At 36.5% G+C, this 23,565-nt stretch overlaps 1 protein-coding gene across 1 annotated transcript in view; it reads right to left on the bottom strand.

Moving 5' to 3' along the window:
• Positions 1-19,168, bottom strand: part of LOC131045301 (pyruvate dehydrogenase E1 component subunit alpha-3, chloroplastic) — a 34,980-nt gene extending 15,812 nt beyond the window's left edge. The window contains exon 1 of the mRNA XM_057978866.2: positions 18,526-19,168. Within this exon, the coding sequence (XP_057834849.1) occupies positions 18,526-18,774 (249 nt within the window). The 5' untranslated portion in view covers positions 18,775-19,168. The remainder of the gene's footprint in view (positions 1-18,525) is intronic.
• Positions 19,169-23,565: the final 4,397 nt, after the last annotated feature.

Raw genomic sequence — 23,565 nt, 5'->3', positions numbered from 1 at the left:
TAGCCCAAAAAATGGGTCGCTGAAATAGATAAACATTCATTTGTCTACATCACTTGGTGTACGTTTTGTTCGTACCAAAAACAAAAAAAATTATTTAAGTTTTTTTTAATTTAGGAAGATTACGTCAACTTTTAAAAAAATCAAATCACACAGTATTTGGCATGGTTGGCAAGTCAAGGTTTTTTAGGCATGCGTATGTACAGTATCAAGCATGTATCCATGAAGTATTGCATACGGATACAGAAATATGCATATGCATACCCAGGGAGGGGCTGAGATGTATCCAGCTACTTTGACAACAACCACACTAACAAGTAACGACTGAAAACAAAAAAGTCACTCATTTTGCCATTTCATATTATGTGAATAAGATGGCAAAGAAAGAAAACAGCTGTAAGAAGAGAAGATAATAGCAGTGACAAGAAGGCGAGAGAAAATCAAATCTACATCTTTGACGTAAGTTTACCATCCATTGTTTATTAATTATTTGCACAAATTCTTTTGCATTTTTCTTGTCTTTTTTTAGTTTCAAACACTTCAAGAGTCCTTTTTTGTTTTATATTTGCACTTGCAGCTGTGCTTTGAGTTTTTACTTTTTTAACAATAAGCAGCAATTAGGGTAGTGAAGATGAGAAGGTTCGGGTTCAATAAAGAGGTCATACAAGTACCACTCAGGGTTCTTCTTGAAGTGGGAGTGTTAAAGAGGATTGTCGATTAAAATAACCCATTTGAATGCCCGTCCTCTCTCCTAAAATTTTATGTAGAAGGCCTACATTCTGATCGAATCCTAAAATACCCCTTTTACAATATGTAAAATCCACAAACAAAGTCAAAAAAAATTCAAAGGTGAATAGAGTTTGGCTATATCATTTGTGCAAGATGAATTATAGGGGTAGCTACAAAAAGATTTATTATTATGTTTTGTGCATATATGGATAGGGGTACAAGGTTGTGAAAAAAAAACCCCAGCTAAGAAGACAAAGGTGACTAGGTTGTACATGGAGGACGATGCAATAAATAATAGAAGGCTAGTAGAGACTATAGAGCCTAGTATGTCATTGTTCACCCAAACCCTAGATGTTGAAAGTCAAAGGGGGGTAAGGATTCTATCAAAGAAAAGAAAATGGCTACTAATATTGCAAAGATGTTCATATTGCAATCATAGGAAGTGGTGGATGCTTCATTTGCCAAAATTTTATTTGCCTATTCTACCCACATCAAATTTAATTAGCTTAGCTTGATTATTGAATTATTGTATATTAATTGTTTAATATCAAACAATTAGGCAAGAGGATTTGGTTATGTTAAGTGTCTTTTGAAGAATTATTATGATGGTGATAGCTAATCATGTAAGTCTGATAGGAACTAGTGACACTCTCTCACATTGGAGAGAGAGTATTATTGAGGAAAAGGTTTTAGCCGATGGTGGCAACTTGTCATGACAGAATCACACACACACACTCAGAGTTATGTAGCTAAGTTGCATAAGATTAGTACATATATGTGTTCCTCACTTGTATACAATTTCCTAAGGATGAAACCTAGAGAGCTTGTGTTAGTATTGAGTCACGAGCCAAACTTAGCACAAGAGTGTGCTACTTGTTGATATGTAGTGGTATTCGGCATTCGACCAAGTTGAACCCCAAACTAAATGGAATTTGGCATTTTCTTTTATTTAATTATTATTATAAAAATTAATATTAAATATAGAGCATTATATGTTAATATTAAATTTCAATACTACTATAGTTATGAAATAGAATTAATAGTATTATTAATTATTATTATATTTTAAATATTGATATGTTAATATTCTTATTTTATTTTGGAGAAAATACTAAAATGATTTTAAAAAGATAAAATAAAAATAAAAATAAATTAAAATTGTTTTTCTTTACCCTCTCACGTGCCTTGTGATGCTACCATAAATGGCAGGAATTCTTACCATGGAAGCATGCTGGCTTAAGTTGTGAAATTTGCTTTGCACCTGGCAGCTACAATTTGCTTAAAACTTTCTTGCCAAGAATGGAAAGAAGGATATTAAAATAAAAAAGAGTTGAGTTCAATAGGGAAGCTACCCGTCTCCATGAATTTTAAACCATATGCTAAACCTTGGGGCTGCAGTTTTCACCTGCAAGATATAGTAGAGTTATAAATTTATTAGTGATGTTGATGAAAAGGTGCAATAAATGATGAAGTGCTGGAACAAATTATGGAATGAGACTCAGATCTTGGCACCCAACAGATCTTGCAGGCGATTGTGATGATTTATACAGCTCAGGAGATCAATCTTGCTGGTCTGAAAATTCTCTCATTTATTTTATTTCTGAGGCGTTTTAATTGCAAATATATAGGGCATTTTAAGGATGGTAGTTTTATATTTGTTTCTAATACAATTTATGTTTTGGCCATGATTTTGTGAACTAGAGCACCAACAATCTCTCGACAAGCCTGAACTTCATAATTTTCAACAATTTCTTGCTTTGTAGAGGGAATATATGGTTATCAATGGTGAGGAAAAACATGAACCTTATAATTCTCTGTCATTAGAATTGTGCGATGTTTGATTTGAAGCTTCATTATTTAATTATCAAATTGAGCCTGTTGTCTCTACCTATATTACATCATTTTGTCTAATTCAATACAGTTTGACTTGGTTCATTGTGAGTTATTGTTTTAGATTGCGTTTCCTTGTGTGGAGGAAATGCACAATCAGAACAAAGAGTTAAATCTATTATCAATAATGTACTTTGTTTGATTTCTTTGTGGATGTGATTATTAAAGAACACTTTTTAGGGAAATATGGTATGGCAAACTCAAATATGGTGTGGAGATGCTCCTTCACTTGTCAAATCTTATTTTAGTCATCACAACTACCTTTTGTTTGGAATTAGCTTACCAAGTGATTTCATCCCTTCGCCCAAATGTGGTTTAGTGACAACTATTCACAAGCCATTTTTCAAATTTTGTGATTTTTGCTGTCAACGGGGTTAAATTGAAACCCAAATTTGAACTATTAAGAGATGCAAGTTGCAACCATCATTATCATAAAAACTTTCCTCTAAACAACCTCATAGAGTTGGAAATATAAGGCACCCTTGTTTGTGTACAATTGTACTCTTAAAGTCAAATATTATACAGCCATTTAGGAACCTAGGTATTACTGTCTTATAAAGACTCCGTGTGTCAAAACAAAGAGCTTGGGAATCGCTAATTAATTCTGAAACAATTGCCTATGTGCATAGTTTGATGGATTTCTGAGGTCTACAAAGCAACAAAATCTTTTGAAGCTGGCCAAAATAACTCTCAGCAATATAAATTGAAGAGAGAAAATTAATAGAATATTAAAATAATGTTAATTTTAGTATTAATGCTCAATAGTGTATATTCTATTTTAGTTAGATCGTCTTCGATCTTCTCAGCAGTTTCTTATTAGAAACTTGCTATTCTTGTAAATATTCGTGTATTATTTATGAGCGTCTTGCTCATTCTATTAATGAATCAATTCTTTGAAATCCATATGCTTCTGCATTTGTTTTATGGTATCAGAGCGGTAGTGATCTTGGGCGGATTTTTTTCCTGTAATTCACATTTTCGTGTGAGGACCTATAATACACGCTTGTGTGTGAGGACCTATAATTCACGTTTTTGTGTGGGGGCTATCGCAAGGTTTTCTTTTCTGTGTGTGTGTGCCCGCACTGTAACTCCCGCGTGACCTCTGCTTCGATGTTTCGTCTGTCCGCGACCTCCGTGCGTCTGCGACCTCTGTGTGTCCGCAACGTCACGCGACCTGCAACCCTCGGCGTCGCGACCTGCACCCTCGGCGACGCGACGCGACCTGCAAACGTCTTGCGACCTGCACCCTCGGTGACACGACGCGACCTGCAAACGCGACGCAATCTGCACCCTCGGCGACGCGACCTGCAATCTCGTTGCGATCTGCAGTTTTTTTTTTCTGCGCGTCAAATTTTCTGAGCAAATCATGGCTTCCACAACCCTCTGTTTTTTCGATTAAGGTGTTTACCTTCAAGTTTTTATCGAAAATAAATTTTTCTTGCAGATTCTTGGTGGGTTTTTTGAAACCTAATCTGGGTAGTCGCCCGATTTTTCTGGGTGCATCGTTTTCCATGCCTCAATTTTCGAGCCAACAGATTTGAATTTGGTTTTCAGATCCCTTTTGGGTTTTCTCTCGTCTTTCAGTACATTGGGAAACGTGCAAATGGAAGGCAGTCAACACTTTAATGGCCACAATTACAACATCTGGAAACAACGTATGTTGACCATTTTTGAATATAGGCTTCTTGACCAGCTTGTTTTGGGAAAAGAGCTCAGTCTTGGTACACCTGGTGCAGATCAAGATAAGTTTGATGAACGCAATCGGGAGGCAGTTATGCTTCTCAAACTCTCAGTGACTGATGATCAGTTACCACAGATTCCTTCCGACAAGACAACTTCCGACATCTGGAAGCATCTGAAGGAATTGCATGAGACATCCGACAAGAGCCGAGCATTCTTTCTAAAGAATCAGTTGTTCTCCATTATGATGGACGAACGTATGTCCTTACAGGAACACCTCACGAGGATTAAGGATATTCGAGATCAGCTCAAAGCTATTGGTCGGACTATGGAGGAAGAAGACATGGTAGTAATCACTTTGAAAAGTCTTCCGAAATCGTATGAACACTTCATTGAGACCCTCAATATTACTTCCACTAATGTTGATCTGAAGTTTTCAGAATTGTGCACCAAACTTCTCCAGCAGGATCGTTGGAAACAACAGTTTAGTAGTGGTACTACATCAGCCTCCTCGGAAAATGCCTTCACAGCCCAATCCTTTCACAAGGATAAAGGCAAATTTCAGTCCTCTCAATCTTCTCAGCAAAAAGGCTCTTCTCAGACACAGGATGGTGCTAAGAAGAAAAATGTGCAGTGCAATTACTGTCACAAGTACGGCCATATGAAGAAAGATTGCCGTCAGAGGCTCGCTTCTGAACAAAAGAAGCAGGGAGGGTCACATCAGAAGGCAAATGTTGCTGAACATTCCGAGCAGAAGGAGTCTGCCTTTTATGCCTTTATGGCTAAGCGGTCTTCAGATCATGCCAGGTCTTTTGCTTGGTACATCGACTCTGGTGCGTCACGTAACTTTTCTCATCAGCGTGACTGGTTTACAGACTTCTCATCTTTCAGTGATTCCGTTGTATTTGGCGGAGGTGAGGAGTATATAGTTGTTGGCAGAGGCACTGTTCAGATACAGTCTGGTGGCAGGAATCTCATCTTCCTGAATGTGTACTATGTTCCTGGTATGGAACTTAATCTGCTCTCTGTCAGTCAGATTATGAGGAATTCTCCTCAGCTAGATGTGGTGTTCAGTGCTCACAAGTGTTCCATCATTGATTGGGAGACTCGTCTTACTGTTGTTGTTGGTCTAGAGGATCATGGCCTATGCAAGCTTCTTGACACTGGTGATTCTCCTGAAGTGGCTCTGGCAGCTCGTGTTTCTCCTCTCAGCACTTTGTGGCATCAGAGATATGGACATCTCAACATTCAGTATCTCTCTCAGCTATCTCGGGAGGGACTTGTTTCAGGGTTACCTGATATTTAGACTCAGCATCTTGGAGTATGTGGCGTCTATCAAGCTGGCAAACAGAATCGGACTTCATTCACACATGGACAGTCTTGGCGCACATCTAAGGTACTTCAATTACTTCATGCTGATATTTGTGGTCCTATGAATACATCTTCTGTTACTGGTTGCATATATTTTTTGCTTATTGTAGATGATTTTAGTAGAAAGATGTGGGTGTACTTTCTTAAACACAAATCAGATGTATTTAGTATCTTTCAGAAGTTTAAGTCCTTTGTTGAAAAAGAGTCTAGATATAGCATCATTACTCTTAGGACAAATAACCGGGGGGAATTTTGCTCTTCTGCATTCTCCAACTTCTGTGATACCCATGTCATCAAACGCCAATTGACTACACCCTACACTCCTCAACAAAACAGTGTTGTCAAGCGTCACAATCGTACGGTTGTTGAGATGGCTCGCTCTATGTTACAACACAGGAGTGTTCCGAATAAGTATTGGGCTGAAGCAGTGTTTACTGTTGTCTACCTCCTTAACCGTTCACCTACTCAGGCTGTTAAGGAGAAGACTCCATAAGAGGTTTGGTCTGGTCAGAAGCCTAAGATCAGCCACCTGAAAATTTTTGGCTCTGTTGCCTATGTTTGGATTCCATATGCTAAGCACTCCAAGCTGGATTCCATATGCTAAGCACTCCAAGCTGGATTCCAAAAGTCAGAAACTCATGATGATAGGATACAGTGATCATCATAAGGCCTACAGACTGATAGATATAGACACTGAACGTCTTATCTTCAGTCGTGATGTTGTATTTGATGAAGACAGAGGATTCTTTCAGTCCCCTTCTTCTGAGCAGTGTTCTGAGGATTAGCCTCAAAGTGTTCTTCTTCCATTTGGCTAGCTTGATGGGAGGGATGATGCAAAATCTATTTTCGATGATGCACTACCTGAGTTCCCTCTGGAGAATAATCCTCCTCCTGCTGCTTCTGTTCCTGATCCTGAGCCTCTTCCAGCTCCTCCAGATGTTAGCACTTCTACTCTCCGGCCTAAATGGTGGGCCAAGACCATTGGTGATCTCAAGGATACTGAGCTCATTGAGGGTAGAACCTCCCGTAATAAGAGCAAACAGCAGCATACAGTCAATTTTGCTCTCATGGCTAACATACACAGTGTTTTTGAGCCTCAAACATATTCAGAGGCTAAAGGTATACCTGAGTGGGAACAGGCTATGGAAGCTGAGTTCCAGAGTCTTCAGAAGAATCACACTTGGACCCTTTCTGATCTTCCTTCAGGGAAGAAGCCCATTAGCTGCAAATGGGTGTACAAAGTAAAATACAAAGCTGATGGAACCCTAGACAAGTATAAGGCTCGTCTTATTACTCGTGGGTTCTCCCAGAAAGAAGGCATTGACTACGAGGAGACTTTTGCTCCTACAGCCAAAATGAGTACCATACGGCTCGTTCTTGCCTTGGCAGCCCAGTTCAGTTGGAAAGTCCATCAAATGGACGTCAAGAGTGCTTTTTTGAATGGTGACTTACAGGAAGAAGTCTACATGACGCAACCCCTAGGATTCAAGGTTGCTGGTCAAGAACAGAAGGTCTGTAGACTAGTCAAAGCACTCTATGGTCTGAAACAAGCTCCTCGGGCTTGGTACATGAAAATTGATAAGTACCTGACAGATCATGGTTTTCAGCAGAGTCCATCTGATGCAAACCTGTATATCAAGCATACTAGTAATGATGTTCTGTTTGTGGTTGTCTATGTGGATGACTTAATCATTACTGGCAGTTCAGCACATTTGATCACTGGGATCAAACAGGATTTGTGCCGCACCTTTGATATGACAGATTTGGGACTTCTACATTACTGCTTAGGAGTTGAAGTCTGGCAGACTGAGAACAGTATCTTTCTCTCTCAGTCCAAGTATGCCAGAAGTCTTGTGGACAGGTTCAGAATGCAGGATTGCAAACCTGCCTCTACTCCTATGGAACCCGAGCTCAAACTTTCAGCTCAGTCATCTTCACCAGTTGTGGATGAATCTCTGTTCAGGCAACTAGTGGGCAGCCTCATCTATCTTACTGCCACTAGACCTGACATCAGTTTTGCAGTGAGCTACATTTCACGCTTCATGACAGCTCCCAAGGCTAATCATTGGATAGCAGCGAAGCGTGTGCTGCATTATGTGAGTGGCACTCCTGATTATGGACTTCTGTACACTCGGAGTTCTGATCCTATACTCAGTGGCTACACAGATTTTTACTGGGCAGGTTCGATTGATGACCGTAAGTCTACAGCAGGGTATGTGTTTAGTTTGGGATCTGGTGCTGTCACATGGACTAGTAAGAAGCAGCAGGCAGTGGCTCTCTCCTCGACAGAAGCAGAGTATCGGGGAGCAGTTAAGGCATCTTGTGAGGCGGTTTGGCTTCGACGAATCCTTGCGGATATGCATGTCTCCCAGGCAGGTCCTACTCCCTTGTTCTGTGATAATCAGGGAGTGCTCAAACTCGCCAAGAATCCAGTCTTCCATGAAAGAACCAAGCATGTGGAAACTCATTGTCACTATATTCGACAGCTAGTTGAAGACGGATCCATCCAGTTGCTATATGTTCCTACCTCGGAGCAGCCAGCAGACATCTTCACCAAGCCCCTTGGTCCTGATAAATTTGTAAAATTCAGGGGGTCTATAGGTGTTGTTAATAGATTGAGCATTAAGGGAGGGTAATAGAATATTAAAATAATGTTAATTTTAGTATTAATGCTCAATAGTGTATATTCTATTTTAGTTAGATCGTCTTCGATCTTCTCAGCAGTTTCTTATTAGAAACTTGCTATTCTTGTAAATATTCGTGTATTATTTATGAGCGTCTTGCTCATTCTGTTAATGAATCAATTCTTTGAAATCCATATGCTTCTGCATTTGTTTTAAAAATAGCCATCAATCTCTCTCCTAAAGACTACTTGTGTGGTTGCTCTGAAGTGACCATACTCTACTTGGGGAAAATAAAGGTTTGCAAAGCTATAGCGAAATTTGCAACTTGAACCCAATTATAATACTTCTGTATTATTCAAGTGAAGGCTTTATTTAATGTACGATGTGATTAATACATTGTGACCCTAAGGGCAGAAAGCCTGAGTACCTAATCTCATTATGTATGTTGGAAATCAATGAACAAGAAGGTCCATGCAATATTGATAAATTCAGCTTGAAACACCCTACTTCTACAGCTTGGCTAGTGCACAATATTATAAAAGTTTGCTTTATGTCAATGGAAAAATGAAAAAAGAAACAAAAGCTAGAGGCTTGGTTGAGGTGTGGGCAGAGGCTTTGATGAGGATTTGAATCTAGGTTTGTAAATGCATGCAGGTGAAGTAGATAAATGCTAGCAAACATGCAAAGCAACTTTAGGATAAATATCATTTAAAGATTCTCATGCTCTTGGCATATATGATCTACAAGTTATGTTCCTAAGTGGAGACTTCAGGCACAATATGTGTTTGGGCTCTAGTTGCCTATTGAAGTAGACCCTCTAGAACTACTGCCAAATTTTATGTACATAAAAACATAATTTAGAATTAGTTTGTTTCATCAAACTGCTGTTCTGGTAAGAATCTAGCGAACTGTATTGCAAACAAAACTACTCTTAAATAGTTGGGATTCTTGAAAAACCGTTTTTGGGTTTTGTTCTTCATTGTTTCCCCCTTCTAAAACATATTGGATTTTTAAATTTGGACAAGGGGCATAAAAGTTATGAGTGTTTTAGTGCTGTCCTGTTTCACTACAATCAGCAGATTGAAAATCAATAAGTGATGATATGATGAAAATATGCAATTTCAAAGGGTATTATCATTATGTATAATATTATTTTCTTAGAACTATATTATTGGAATTAATTCTAGTATGGGTTTATATTCTGGATATTGTATTCTCCATCTTGATCATAGCGAGGTGATTGAGGCATTCTATGCCATAAACATTAATTATTATTGATTTACACTTACAAGTGTACAGCATATTTGCATTCTCTTCCATAATATATTATCAATTGACATGCACATTAGATACAAGATGCATGAACCTATAGGTATGCTAGCTTGTCAAAATATTCACACAATGAATAAGATTCCATCATGCATGTTGGCCACATGGGGATAGATCCTTTGTGATGGGTCCAACTACTCCATGTTAAAATAATATTAATATCTTCTATAATGGTCATCTTCTATTCTTAGTGGTCATCTTAGTTGTCGACTTATTTAGCTATTTAGCTTTTTAGTCGACTTATTTAGCTTGTTTAGTTAGCTTTTTATTATTTATCTTTTTAAGCTATATTTAGCTTTTTAAGTTTTTTAGCTTATTTGATTTCACTTTAACAACTAGTTCTATTTATAGAACATCATCTTGTAGGCTCTATATATAAGTGTGTATATCGTTCAATGTAATTATCTAATTATTTTGTTCAATCAATTTTTCATGGTATCAAAGCGGGTCAATGGGCTCTTTTATGGTTTGGCGAATTTTTTAAAAATTCGTACCCTCTTGCCTGGAATTTATTCCAGAATTATTTTTTAATTGTTTTTTTGGTGATATTTTGCAATTTTTGGAAGTTCTTTTTGGTGATCTTTCAAGGGTTTTTGGAAGGAAAAATTTCGTTTTTTTGTAGGGTCGAAGGTCTTTATGTGAAGAAATCTGGTGGGCCTATTCGTGAAAATTGTGGGTTGTTTTTGCTCACACGGGCTGAAGATTCGCGTTTTCCTGTAACCCGCATCAGGGTTTTTTTGGCATTTTTTGCGTCAACTGTCTTCGGCCGCGCGACTATGTTTTCCATGCGATTTCCGGCGGCGTTTCAATGGCAGTGGCGACATGACTTTTTTCGTGCCTGTATTTTGTATGATTTCCATCCTTTTTTCACGACAGTTTTTTTCCTTTTTGGCGATCATTTTTGCTGCAGATCGTGTTTTTTTTTTCATAGTGTGGAAATTTTTCAGCACGATTTTTCAAAACCCACGCACCGCAATTTTCGGTACATTTTTAGCAGCAGGGTTTTTCCTAACGGCAGTTTTTATTTTTGTCCGCAATTTTTGCACAACTATGGCCCTGGGTTGTTTTATGCAGATTTTAATATGCGATTTAGGCAGACTTCCCGCGCGATTGATGATCTAGGTTCTGCATTGACTCTTCCATGGCAGCAGCCTGATTTTCAATTTCTACTCCTCGCGATTTCGTCTGGTTTTATAATTTTTTACCCATAAAAAAAAAATTATTTGTTGGGTTTTAAATATTTTTCCCTTTAAAAAAAAAAATTATTTTGGTTTCTTATATTTTTTTTGCCTTTAAAAAAATATTATTTTTTTGTAGATTATTATTTTCTGATTTTTTTCAGAAAATTTTCAGGGTTCAAATCTGTAGGAAATTTTAATTTCTGGATTTTTCGGGCAAACCTCGAAATTCGTGCATTGGGTTTCGTGCCTCAAATTCCACTCCGGGGTTTCAGATTCATTTTGCAGTTGCTTCTATTCTGATTTTTAATCAGATTCTTCTATCTCGTGCCTTCACTAGGTTGACCTCGTTCAACCTCAATTTTCGTGATGGCATCTTTGACCAACATCATGTTGGAACACAGTCAGAAGTTTAACAGCTGCCACAACGCATGTTCACGATATCTGAAAATCGTTGCCTTGATCAGATTGATTTAGGCCAGACCTCGTCCTACAGGTCCCAAGGTTTTTACGATTTTTAATTTTCCTTAAAAATTCTCATTTGTAATCCGCAAAGTTTGCGTGGGATTTCCAGGGTTTTCACGATTTTTTCCTGAAAAATTGTTTGCTGGTTTTTACGATTTTTTCCTCAAAAATCATCTGTAATACGCGAAGTTCGTGTGGGATTTGTGATTCGTGAAGTTCTCGGGTTTTGATCGATTTTTCTCCTCAAAAATCGTGCTTTGTTGCAGTCAATTTTGGGTCACACTGCCAGGGCAAACATCTACAACAGTGGTATCTTGCAGTCTGTTTAGGAGTTGTTGGAGAAAACAGTGCTCAGTACTCTTCTGCAAAAGGGTTTGCTGGTTTTTCCTCAAAATCATGGTTTTAGGCTTCAGTAATTGGCGTGTGCCAGATCTCTAATTCGCGTGTGAAGGCTACATTAGCTTGGATGGCTTTTGGTACTCTTGGTCATTTACATTCTGCAGATCCTGGGAGGGCCTTCGTAGCAGCAAATGGTCTTTGCATTTGTGATCATAACACCTGCAATGTCTTCTGTAGGGTATTGAGTACAATGACCATTTGGGAGGGTGTTAAAATAAGATTAATATCTTCTATTCTTAGTGGTCATCTTATTTGTCGACTTATTTAGCTATTTAGCTTTTTAGTCGACTTATTTAGCTTGTTTAGTTAGCTTTTTATTATTTAGTTTTTTAAGCTATATTTAGCTTTTTAAGTTTTTTAGCTTATTTGATTTCACTTTAACGACTAGTTCTATTTATAGAACATCGTCTTGTAGGCTCTATATATACGTGTGTATATCATTCAATGTAATTATCTGATTATTTTGTTCAATCAATTTTTCACTCGAATGGAATAGCATGGGAAAGTCTAGTACTTCGTGGCAAGGTGGATATCAACTCGACAACGCTCTCTTTTTTCTACTTTAGGTTACGAAGGATGTAAATGGAAGAGGTTTGGTGATGCAAGTGTTAATCTATTCATGTATCTTGTGACCTACTAATTGAGAAGAGTAGATGACACTTACTTATTTGCTTATGTTGTCATTTATAGTTCTAAAGTTTTTTTCAAGGTGTGTGTGCTTGCATCTGTAACATTTAATGATTTAGATTATAGTTATGCCAAAATATTGTAAATGGACTTGTGTTAATGGTATTGGTTGTAGAATCATGTCATATATTTTTTTAAAATTATTAGTCAAGTTTTGGCTCATGTGGCTCTAGATTACATTTACTTTACTCAATTAGCATTTATACTTTAAAGGTGTGTATCAGTTGGACATTACACATGCCAACTCAGGTTCTTCTACTTCAAACAAATGTTGAAAAATGCAATTGCTATTAGTCCCTGATATGCTTCCATTAAAAAACATAAACTACACACTAGACCCCTTGATAGAGAGTAGTCTAAGGTGAGTGTGTTGATAGAAGACATAAGGAAAACTTGAATGAGGACAAGCTAATCAATCGTCATGGATGGGTAGATCAATATTAGACATCAACAACTTGTCAATATAATTCTCACATGTGAAGCTAGCTCTTATGTTGTTAGAGCTATTGATTGCTCAAGAAAGAGGAAGGATTCACACTTCCAATTTTGTATTTTGAAAGATGCTATACAAGAGGTTGGGGACTCAAATGTTTTATAGGTGGTCACCAATCAAAACATATATGTATATCAATTAGCTTGATGGCTTAAAGCGCTTACAAGCACTTTTTTTGGACTCCATGTTGTGTTCATATGGTGAACAACACATTGAAAGACATAGGGAAAATAAATTGGTGAAGAGGGGGTTGCAAATGTTCATTTACAATCACCACACCTCATTTGCTCTCTTAAAGACTTTTTCAAGAAAGGAATTCCCCAAGCCCGTGCAAACTAGATATGCCAACTATTTTATCTTGCTAGAGAGGACGTTCAAGCTGCAGGAGCCTCTACAATTAATGATGATTAACGTGGAGTGAAGTAGGTGGCATAAGGCATACATGGTTGAAAAAAATATGTATGAAACAAAAGAACTTTGATGATGATTGGTGATCCATAGTGAGGTAAGAATTTATTTTTATTTTTTTTTTTTATAAAATTCTTAATTTATTAATGTTTCTACCTTGCGAAATTTTCATCCTTTGTAACAGCACTCACTCCTTGTCATTAAAGTCTTAATTTTAAAATAAATAAAAAATTGTTTGCAAATGTGTTTGCTCTCCCTCAATTCACTACTTGTGTAGATAATAAGATATGTTGATTCAGACTCCTCTAGTCTTGAAGACATTTAAAAGACATTTGACAACATGCTTGGGTGAATGAAGCAAGCCATTCATAACAAAGATCCTAATCTGGGATTATATGAAAAGAATATCAAGTCCATTGTGATGCAGTAATGAAACACCATGAACAACTATTTAATACAACAACCTATGCTTTAAATCCCAAATGGTGTGCACTAAAGTCTAGGAAAGTACTTCCTAATGATGAAGAGGTGAAAGAAGGGATCATGAAAGCCCTTGGAAAGATGTATAACAATGAGGAGACAGCTTTCCTTCACATGTAGTGGTGTGTCTTTGTCAATCTCCATGGTCCAACATTCAACAAACTAAAGGTGAATGCAAATAAACCTACATTAGATCAAACTAGCCCTATTTCATGGTGGACATGTTGGCGTAACTGTGTCATCTATTACATTGTTGGTTACCAGTAGTTGTTGCAACTGTTAACCACATTGAACTCTTATATATATGTACGCCTGCATTCAATATGATCAATGAAGTTTTACCATTTCCATTTTCATTTGGTATCAGAGCGCAAATCTGGAGGAGTTAGTGTAGTTTCTATGTAGAGGCATGGATTTTGCAGATACATGCAAAAGGCATTTCACAATAAGAAGACTAGGATGTGAAGAGCATATTTTTGTTGACGAATTCCATTTTGCTTAGAAGTTTTCTTCATTCTTTGCATGATGGGTAGATCCAGTGCGTGAAGATTGTTGGTGCCTTCGATCCAGTACGTGAAGAATATCGGTGCCTCCTTCCTGCACCGATTCAATAATCCCCAATCTATTGGATCTTGCATCTTTGGTTTTCAATGCCAGCACAACGAATCTAAACCTGCAGAACCCGTGCAAGGAGATTGAAGGCGGCGGTTATACATCATACGTTTTAAGGCATTTGGGTGGCTTAGCCATATTTGCAAAATCATGAAGCAGTTGCAAGTGATTCAGTGAATGCTTGAAAACATGAGAAACTAGAAGGCATAGAAGAGGCATCTGGTTTGTTGTGTTAGGCGCAAATAGAAGTAGTTAGAGGTGGTTAAAATTGAGGATGGCAGCAAATTGACGGTAACAACTTTCTATATTGAGTAATATGCCTTGCTTTTCAGTATGACTGTGATGTTACAGAATGATAGAGCCATCAATATCCCTAAATGGCCTTGCTTTTCAGTATGACTTTGATGTTACAGAATGATAGAGCCATCAATATCCCTAAATGGCTAGGCAAGTAAGGAATATCTCAATGAGAAGGTACGATGACAGTTGATTAGAAGTCAGTATTTTTAGTTTTACATTGAAGATTTAGGTAAAACTAATTGTCTTGCTTTCTATTTTGTAATGGAGAAATAAAGGTGGTTGAATATTTCAACATATTTTGGGGGGTAAGGATAATAGTAATTTGTTAAAATGGAAATTCCATTAGATAAGTATTCTGGATTTAATTTTCAAACTTGGAGAATGAAAATTCAAATGCAATTGATGAATAAGAATTTATAGGGTATAGTAAGAGGAGAGGAGAAACCACCTACACATGCAACCAAGCTATTAGCCTGGAATAACAGAGATAATAAAGCGAAGGCTATTATTGGTCTTGCTCTTTCTGACACTGAATTGCATCACATAGATTTAGATAAATCATCAAATGAAATCTGGGATAACTTGAATAAATTGTTCGGAGCCAAAGCGGTCAATGCAAATCTCTCTCAAACTTCAATTGTTTAGGTTCAAGATGGAAGATGAGATCACAATGTCAAACCATTTAAGTAATTTGTGATCTCTCATTAGACAGCTTGCAGAGGTTAAGGCTCCTGTAGATGATGATGATGCAAAGGCCATATTGTTAAACAGCTTGCCTTCAAATACAACAATGTTGTTTTCACGCTTAGTCAAATACCTTCACAAACTCTAGAAGGTATGATTTCAGCTCTTCTAGCTGAAGATAAGAGAAAAAAAGAAGAATCGGAAGATGATCCTCAAGGGAAAGCACTGTATTCAAGAAGCAACTACAAAAGATCAGATTCTCAGGAAAAAGCACTTTACTCAAGAAGTCATTATAGAAGATCAGAGAGAATTAAGTGTTTTTATTGTAAGAAAATGGGTCACACAGCTTGGGATTGTAGAACTCGGGCTAGTGATGTGCTTAAGGGAAAAGTAAAAGAACAATCTGATGAAGGCAATGTTGCTTGTATTAAAGATGAAGATTCCACAGATGATGAATGTATTATTAATGACTCTTCTCCTAGTGTCAACTATGCATTTGCTAGTGTCAATGGTGCATCAGTGCTACAAAATTTCAAAATTTTGGAGGCTGGCGGCATCAGAGGATGGAGGAATTTCCATCATCTCGAGATTGCTTCTCAATTTGAGATGGTGTTCTGCATGAGAAGCAATTTTGGCATTTTTTGGTTTATGCTTTCTTTTTTGTTTTCTTTGTTGATGCTAACAAATTTGAAGAATACATGTGTTGTGAAGATTATATTTTGGAGATAAGTTTGAGAATTGGTGTTGAGCTCAATATAGGTTGTTGTCAAGCAAGCTTCAGAGTATATGATCGAGAATTATACCCTTTCGCGATCATTAGACAATGATAGAGATCTGTCGTATCTCTTAGGGATCATTGTTGAATAATTCAAGACTGTGGTTCGAGAGTTCGGGACTGAGAGCTTAAAAACAAAGCTCGAAGCTACACCTTTCTGAGGGTCAAGAGACAACTTGATGGAGCTCCTCTTGGTTCAAGATTTGCTTCTTCAAGAGAAGATCTTCTAAAAATATGTATTCATATAAAGTAATCAGCAAGTTTTGTTGTGTAAGCCTTAAGGGGGGGTCCCTAAGGCCAGTTTTTAGGAACAATGTAACAAGGGGGGGGAATGTTGGCGTAATTGTGTCATCTATTACATTGTTGGTTACCGGTAGTTTTTGCAACCGTTAACCACATTGAAATCTTATATATATGTATGCCTACATTCAATATGATCAATGAAGTTTTACCATTTCCATTTTCAGGACATAGCATGGCAAGGATGCGCTAGAGTTGAAAATGCTTTCCATTCACCTCCTTTCAGATTGTCAATTCCTCTACTACAGAAAGGAATTGGTCCACAAACAACTTCATCAATCAATCAAGAAAAATTGGCTCACCTCTCCACAAACAAAGAAGTTTGTGGCCATGCATAGTGCATTGTGACTTCATAATCAACAAACTCCTAAATATCGTCAAACTTTAGCCACATGTTGGGATGTTGATCTCAAAGACACCACACAAATTGATGAGATGCAAGGAGGGACTCATTGGGATTCCATTGAATGAGGCGATCCCTCATAGTGGCAATGACTCAGACTTACTCCAGTTTTGATAAAATGTTAGCTAATGCTGATTAAGGACAGCTACAGATTTTCTTTTCTTTTTTTGTTATTTTATTGTTAAAATTTGTAGTATTTGACATTTTATTGTATTTTTATATAATATATATATATGCACATTGACAATTAAGGCAATGAAATTTTGTTAATTTGTATGTTGACTCTCATGTGAAATCTCAATTCAGCTCTAATGTTATATAATAAGGTTCTATAATGGATATGATCAATGCCTTATCAATGTTATGATGTTATCATTTGAATACTAGAAATTTCTTATACTTATTTATTTTCCCTACTTTTTTAATAGCTGTCCCCTGCTGGCCCCAAAAAATGACCTCTCAAAAAATCCATCCCAAAAATGTGTCCCTCTATCCCTTGCTTTCCCATCTTAGAAGCTTGACGGAATATAAATGTGTGATTAAGCAGCAGCTGCGTAATTTCAGCCCCACCTACATATATATAGGACTATAACTATAGAAGGTTCCAACTTATGCACTATGCTTATTAAAAAACTACAGGGGACCACCTAGGCGTTAAGAAATCAAGTATTAAGAAGCCGGAAGGAACCATGCCATGAGCCCTAGAAAGATAGGACGAAATAAATACCTCTCAAGCATAGCTTATATGTCAGAAAACACCCTCATTTCACTGAAGGTGGATGAAGAAGTAACTTACTGTACACATCAGCACAATTATAGAACAAAAAAATTCTTTCATAAAAACAACTTCCGATGTCTAGTTTGCATTGATATTGAGTTGAGTCATCCACCCCTGGAGGCAGTGTACTTTAATGGAAGGTACAAGCCCTGGGTCAATTTACCAAAATAGATACCCTTTGGTTGTGGCATTTTACATGTAAGTAAATTATATCATCAATAACAGCTGATTCAAAGGTCAACAAACGACGAAAGGTGCAAGTCTAGATACCAACTGTGGTATTTAAATTCATGTTAACTGTAAACTGTGTAAACTAATGCATCCACATCACAATACGTCGAAGACATACGTGCAAGCCCTGTGTGATTTGAACATGAAATATATTTAAGAGCCGTGACATCCAAAAAATATGTTAATCATAAGCTTGAACAGGTTACAGTAGTACACCGGAGGCAAGGTGCAAGCCCTGTGCGAATTTTAATATTATTGATATCTGAAAGCTATCACATCTAAAAGATATATCAATCAGTTGATTGAAAAAGTTACAGTATCAAATCTTGGGCGCAGCCTTGCAAGGTGAATTTGCCACAAAAGATAACAATAGTGAATGAAAAGTGAAGTCAAAAATTATAAATCTATGAAAATGAAACGTCTAAATTTGGATGCACCCTAAAAAGATAATTGAAAAAATCTACTGCTTAATAATCTATGATGCTGAAAAGAAAAAGCTCCTTATAAAATCCACACTTCCCAACCCATAAAAGGACATGTCAATTGTAAAAATGGGAAAGTGTTATCATCCAGTCCCGGGTGTATATTAAATTTGAAATAACCAGTATACCTCATTGATCATAGAATCTAAACCAATCGTGTCAATGAAAATGACTGTATAGCTGACTGCAAATGATGGAGAAAAACATTCTTAAGAAAAATACGAACTTACAAGGTCTTGCTTTGCATCGACATTGTCTTGAACTAGCTCTGAAGGCGATGCAACAGCATAGACCCCCATGCGTTTTCGTGCGCCCACTTTGGTCAATCCGCGTTGTGAAAAGACTAAATCGGAACCCTTGAAACCCTTTTTCTCTCTCGCCCACCTACAGCCCTTGCTCGGCTTCGCACAGAAAGCTAAGGGCGCCCTGGTAACACAGATCGACGGCCCTGCAATTCGACAAGTCGACATTGTAGTCATTTTTTCTCTATCTCTCTGCTGCAAATTGACAACTGATATAACTGAGAAAGGGCAGTTGGGTGTGTTCAGCTGTTTAGTTTTGTGACACGAAAGGGGGAGTTAATAAAGGCACGTTTTGTGTCTTCTCAGGCCGTCTGTGACGCGTTTTATTGATGGAGAGGATTTGGAAAAATTCCTGTGCGTTGATGAGAGGATAGGAAATAGTGGGTGAGCGACACTAACTACAACGTGGAGATTGAAGCTTGCTTTTTCTCGTTACTTCATCCTATCAATTCCATTACAAGCAATGTGGGGCGAACACGCAAATACCGTTACAGTGAAGTCAGTTAAAAGAGTGATGGTTTATGCCAGGGTAAATTCACAAGAAGGGAAAAAGAATTCCCAAAGGAATACTGTTCTTGTAATCTTAATTCTGATATAGAAGAATGTAAGGTTCTACATCAAACCCAAAATCATATAGTTATTCAAAAGAAGTATTAATTATAAATTGAAATTTCTTTGGTTAAAAGTGAAGGGTTTGAGTCAAAGTTGTTCAAGATATGATTTTAGTCTTATTTTTTATGATATTGAGGCATTGTACTCAGCAACACTTGATTTCTATTGGGCATATTCAAAACCTGTCAACTTCATTGGGAGCAACACTTGATCTCTATTGGGCATATTCAAAATCATTCAACTTCATTGAGAGACCAAGAGAAACACATTATATTTAAGTTGACAAGGAAAAATTATTTAAAAAGTTATTTTAAGAGGGGATGTTTTACTCTCTCATATATAGAAGAGGGAGATATAAGATTTGAAATTATGTAAAAACAAGTATTATCTAATGAGACAATATGTGTTATGAGATTAATTAGAATTTTTTTCTTCAAACTTTCAATGGTTACCTAAGGTTGTAGTTAAAAATTCTCCACCTCCACCCCCTCTCCTCTTCCCTTGTAACGGCTTCCAACTCCACTCACCCCAACCTAAGAGTTTTTAAATCCACGTGGCATTATTATAATGCATCTAGATTTTTTGAATTCCTAACAATATATTTTGGAATAAATTTTGGAGGAAGAAATATTATTTTCAAATATTAGAGTTTTTAAGAATGATTTGGTTTCCTAATTTTGTCATTAAATAAAAATGTTGTCATGAGTTAATCCTATAAAATTTATGGGACCACCTTATCGTTAAAGGTTTCTAAATTTTTAGATAAAAATGTTGTCATGAGTTGCTCCTATAAAATGTATGGGACCACCTTATTGTTAAAGGTTTCTAATTTTTTTGGTTAACATCTTGAACAAGGTCGAAGAGAGCTTTTAGATAACTACCAAAAGTTGAAAAATGGACATTGTAAAAAACGTTATGCCCCTTGAAAGAAAACTACTCCTTTAGGCTTAGAAGGGGGCTAGACAAGTGGCAGTGTGATCATTTGTATAGGACAACACTAGAGTGATATCATGTCTAGCAGGGAAAAATGGTGATGCAACTAGAAAAACTAGTACGGATTCCAAACTTCTTTAAAAATTAGTTTAATATCTAATTTCAAAAGGTCTTATGGACTTGATGTGAATATTAAAAAAGTTTATTTTTTTGTTTTGAGCTTGAGGGTGCTAATATTTATATTCCCACCCAATCAAGGGCTAAGCCTACTGATCTAATGACCCTAGTGGTCGATGTTTGACAAAGCTCCATTGGGGAGTTGTAACCCCGTACATTGACTTTGCGACAACAACAAGAAAGGTGATACCAACAATTACAAAGGTTTTATAGAACCCCCACCAACCATTTTTTTATTAAATTGTTAATAAAATTTTGTTTGTGTAGGAATTTTAATTGATTGTTTTGATTCCTTAGAAAACGTTGTTGGTCATATGACAACTCTATGGGAGCAAAAAAGAATTGCATTTTTAAAGTGGCCAAAATTTGGCTTTATGTCAATCTTTATTTCTTGGCCCTCCTAGATCCAATGGTGAGGTTCATTTTGTCCCAAGGGGTCATCTATGAAACTTCCTCTACAAAACCCTTGTGTGAAGCCCACCCAAGATACTCTTTTGACCCAACATTTTTCAAGCTCTAGATTTGCAATAAACCCATCAAATATGGAAACCTCAAAACTCCAAATCTACAAACAACAACCTCCATAAAACCAGTATATCTCATGATGTCTCAAATCTTTCCTATATTGTCATGGATTTAACTGTGTACCAGATCTACTCAAACAAGGATTATACAAAACCTTAGATCTTACACCTCCCATAACCATGAATATAGCTTTGATGCAAGTGTTAAAAAATAATGCATAATACCTGGAATGCTTAATCCATTTACTATATAACCCCATGAGAAAAAAATATTTATATTCTAGAGGAGGAAAATTTAACCACTGTGAAGGGTGTTCAGACCCCATGAGGATTCAATATCCTTCTCTCCACTTCGAGCGAACCTTTGGGGTTCTCTAACCTTTAAGTTTTCTCACTAGGATGGAGAAGTGTTCAAAACCATATGATACTAGCAGGTAAAAGTATTCTAATCATAAAAGTCAAAAGTATAGGGTATCGAGACCACCTGATCAATTTCATATGCTCTCTATCTGGGACGTATACATGGGTCAAGTATGACAACACGTTGCGCAAGCATCCTGTATGGATGAGGTACCAAAAGGTATAAAATTGCAAATACTTCCTACTCTATTGCAAATGCAATGAAAACAATAAAATAGAAACTAACTAGAATACAAAAGGATAAGGAAAAGATATAAATACTTACAAGTAGTCCAGTAAATGAAGCCTCCAACATATACCACCTTCTTCCTTGCCAAAATTGTGCAAATACAAGAGAGGACAAAATGTTGGGTGGCTATGATTAGAGGTTTGTCACAGTCAAACCCCCATTTCAGTGTTTCAACATCCACAGACAACCAAATAGATAGTGTGTGATAAAATGATAATAAAAATACAATAAAGAAAATGCAACAAATGATATGCTAAACTAGAGACAATAAAATGAGTAATGTAATGAACTAGAGAGGAGAAATTTCCCTTGAACACTACAAATCGGAAGCTTGTTGGGTGAGGAAAAGCGTAGACCTCCCAAGTTGACAAAGTTTCATTATGAGTAACAATGGTGTTGAGATGCATCAACTAAAATGGAAGACGTTGTGAGAGATAGAGAGAATGAGAGTTTAAAAGTGTCTTCTAAATGCTTGAGAATACAAGAGAGAGTGAAATGAAGCCAAAATGGTAAGTTTAAAGGGATTGGGAATCATCTTGACATCAATGAGAATCAAAAGAGGTGTTACACTACCAGAATTAACAAGTGTAATGTCGCAATGGTCATCTTTAGTCGGGGATATTTGTGGGATGAATGCACAGCATGAAAATGTCTCTGCGACACACAAGTGTCTCTAAACAATTTGAACAAAACAGTCAAGAAGATATGCATGAGAGGTGCAAAAGACAAGTTGATCAAGCAAGTGAGGTGGAAGCTCAATCATTGTCTTTGATTCAACTAAAGCAAAGGCGCTATGTGACATGGAATTGTAAGGGTGCAATTTATGATGTTACATTTTGCCCCCACTTTAGCGAGCATATCGAAAAGAAATGTATGCTAAAGTAGCTCAAGAAAAGAGGGTTAAGAGAATTATACCAAGATGTGAAGGGGAAGCAGATTCTGTGTGTGTGAAAAGTAGAATAAGTATTTGCAAGTTGTAAGACACAACACTTCAATTAAGTCATTACATGTATGGTTAGACAGATATAAGCATGAATAATAAAACCATAACAAATCAACCAATTGCCTTCTAAAAGATGCGAGTATAGACTTGCTCTCAAATTTGTATAAGCAATACCGGCGACTAGACTACACCAAGATGAAGGATTTAATCTATATGAGCATGGTATTAAGCTAAATGGATGCAAGATGGATGAAAGATGGATGAATAGTAAGCTATATAAATTCAAGCAATCATAATTGAACTAAATATGCAAAAAGGCTAAACTAAGATGCAATAATCTCAAAAAGCAAGCACGATATCTTCAATGACTCCAGAGCAAAAACTGTATAATAACAATAAATCTCTAGGGTGTTTTGAATGAGAGATGAAGGTTGAATTTATAGAGAATCACAAGAGAGACCAACGGTCAAGATCAATTAGCAAAGAGCGGTTGAGATTATTCAAGAAAAAACACAATTTAGGATAATTGAAATAATTGAGAAATCAGATTCAGTTAACCTTGAGATAGATTCCAATTATAGTTTGATTGAAATGCATTCAAATTATAAGTTTGAGTTTGCATTGGAGATAAAATTCAATTAATCCATGCACTTGTGATAAAAATAGGTGATTCCATGCGATTTCTTTGATTTATTCAAGAAAAGAGTCTTTTCAATGCAACTGAACTTCTTTTCTCAAAAGCTTTGAGTTTCAATTTTAGAGAATGACTAATAATTCATTTAATTGTTTTTCTGATTTCAAGTTATCTCAATTTAGAAGAAGAAATAATATCTCAAGTTTGATTTCTCTTTCAATTCAATTCTTTTATTTTATTTTCAATTTAACTCTTTCTTTGCATATTGATTCCTCTTTTGTAATAAATTAATTCCTTTTTTATGATTAAATGGTAGATTTATCAATTAATTAAATATGCTAGGATATTTAATAAATTAAATAGGATAATTGATCAAAATGATTTACTGGAATGATTTAATTAATAAAATAAATATTTAATTAATATAGAATAATTCACTTGCCATGTGATATTTAATGATTGAAGAATTAATTGATTGTGTGCTCAAAGTTGATTT

Source organism: Cryptomeria japonica, chromosome 3 (assembly GCF_030272615.1).
Source record: "Cryptomeria japonica chromosome 3, Sugi_1.0, whole genome shotgun sequence".
Classification (NCBI taxonomy): Eukaryota; Viridiplantae; Streptophyta; class Pinopsida; order Cupressales; family Cupressaceae; genus Cryptomeria; species Cryptomeria japonica.
Note: the sequence above shows the minus strand (reverse complement) of the source record. Positions and strands in the feature narration are given on the sequence as shown.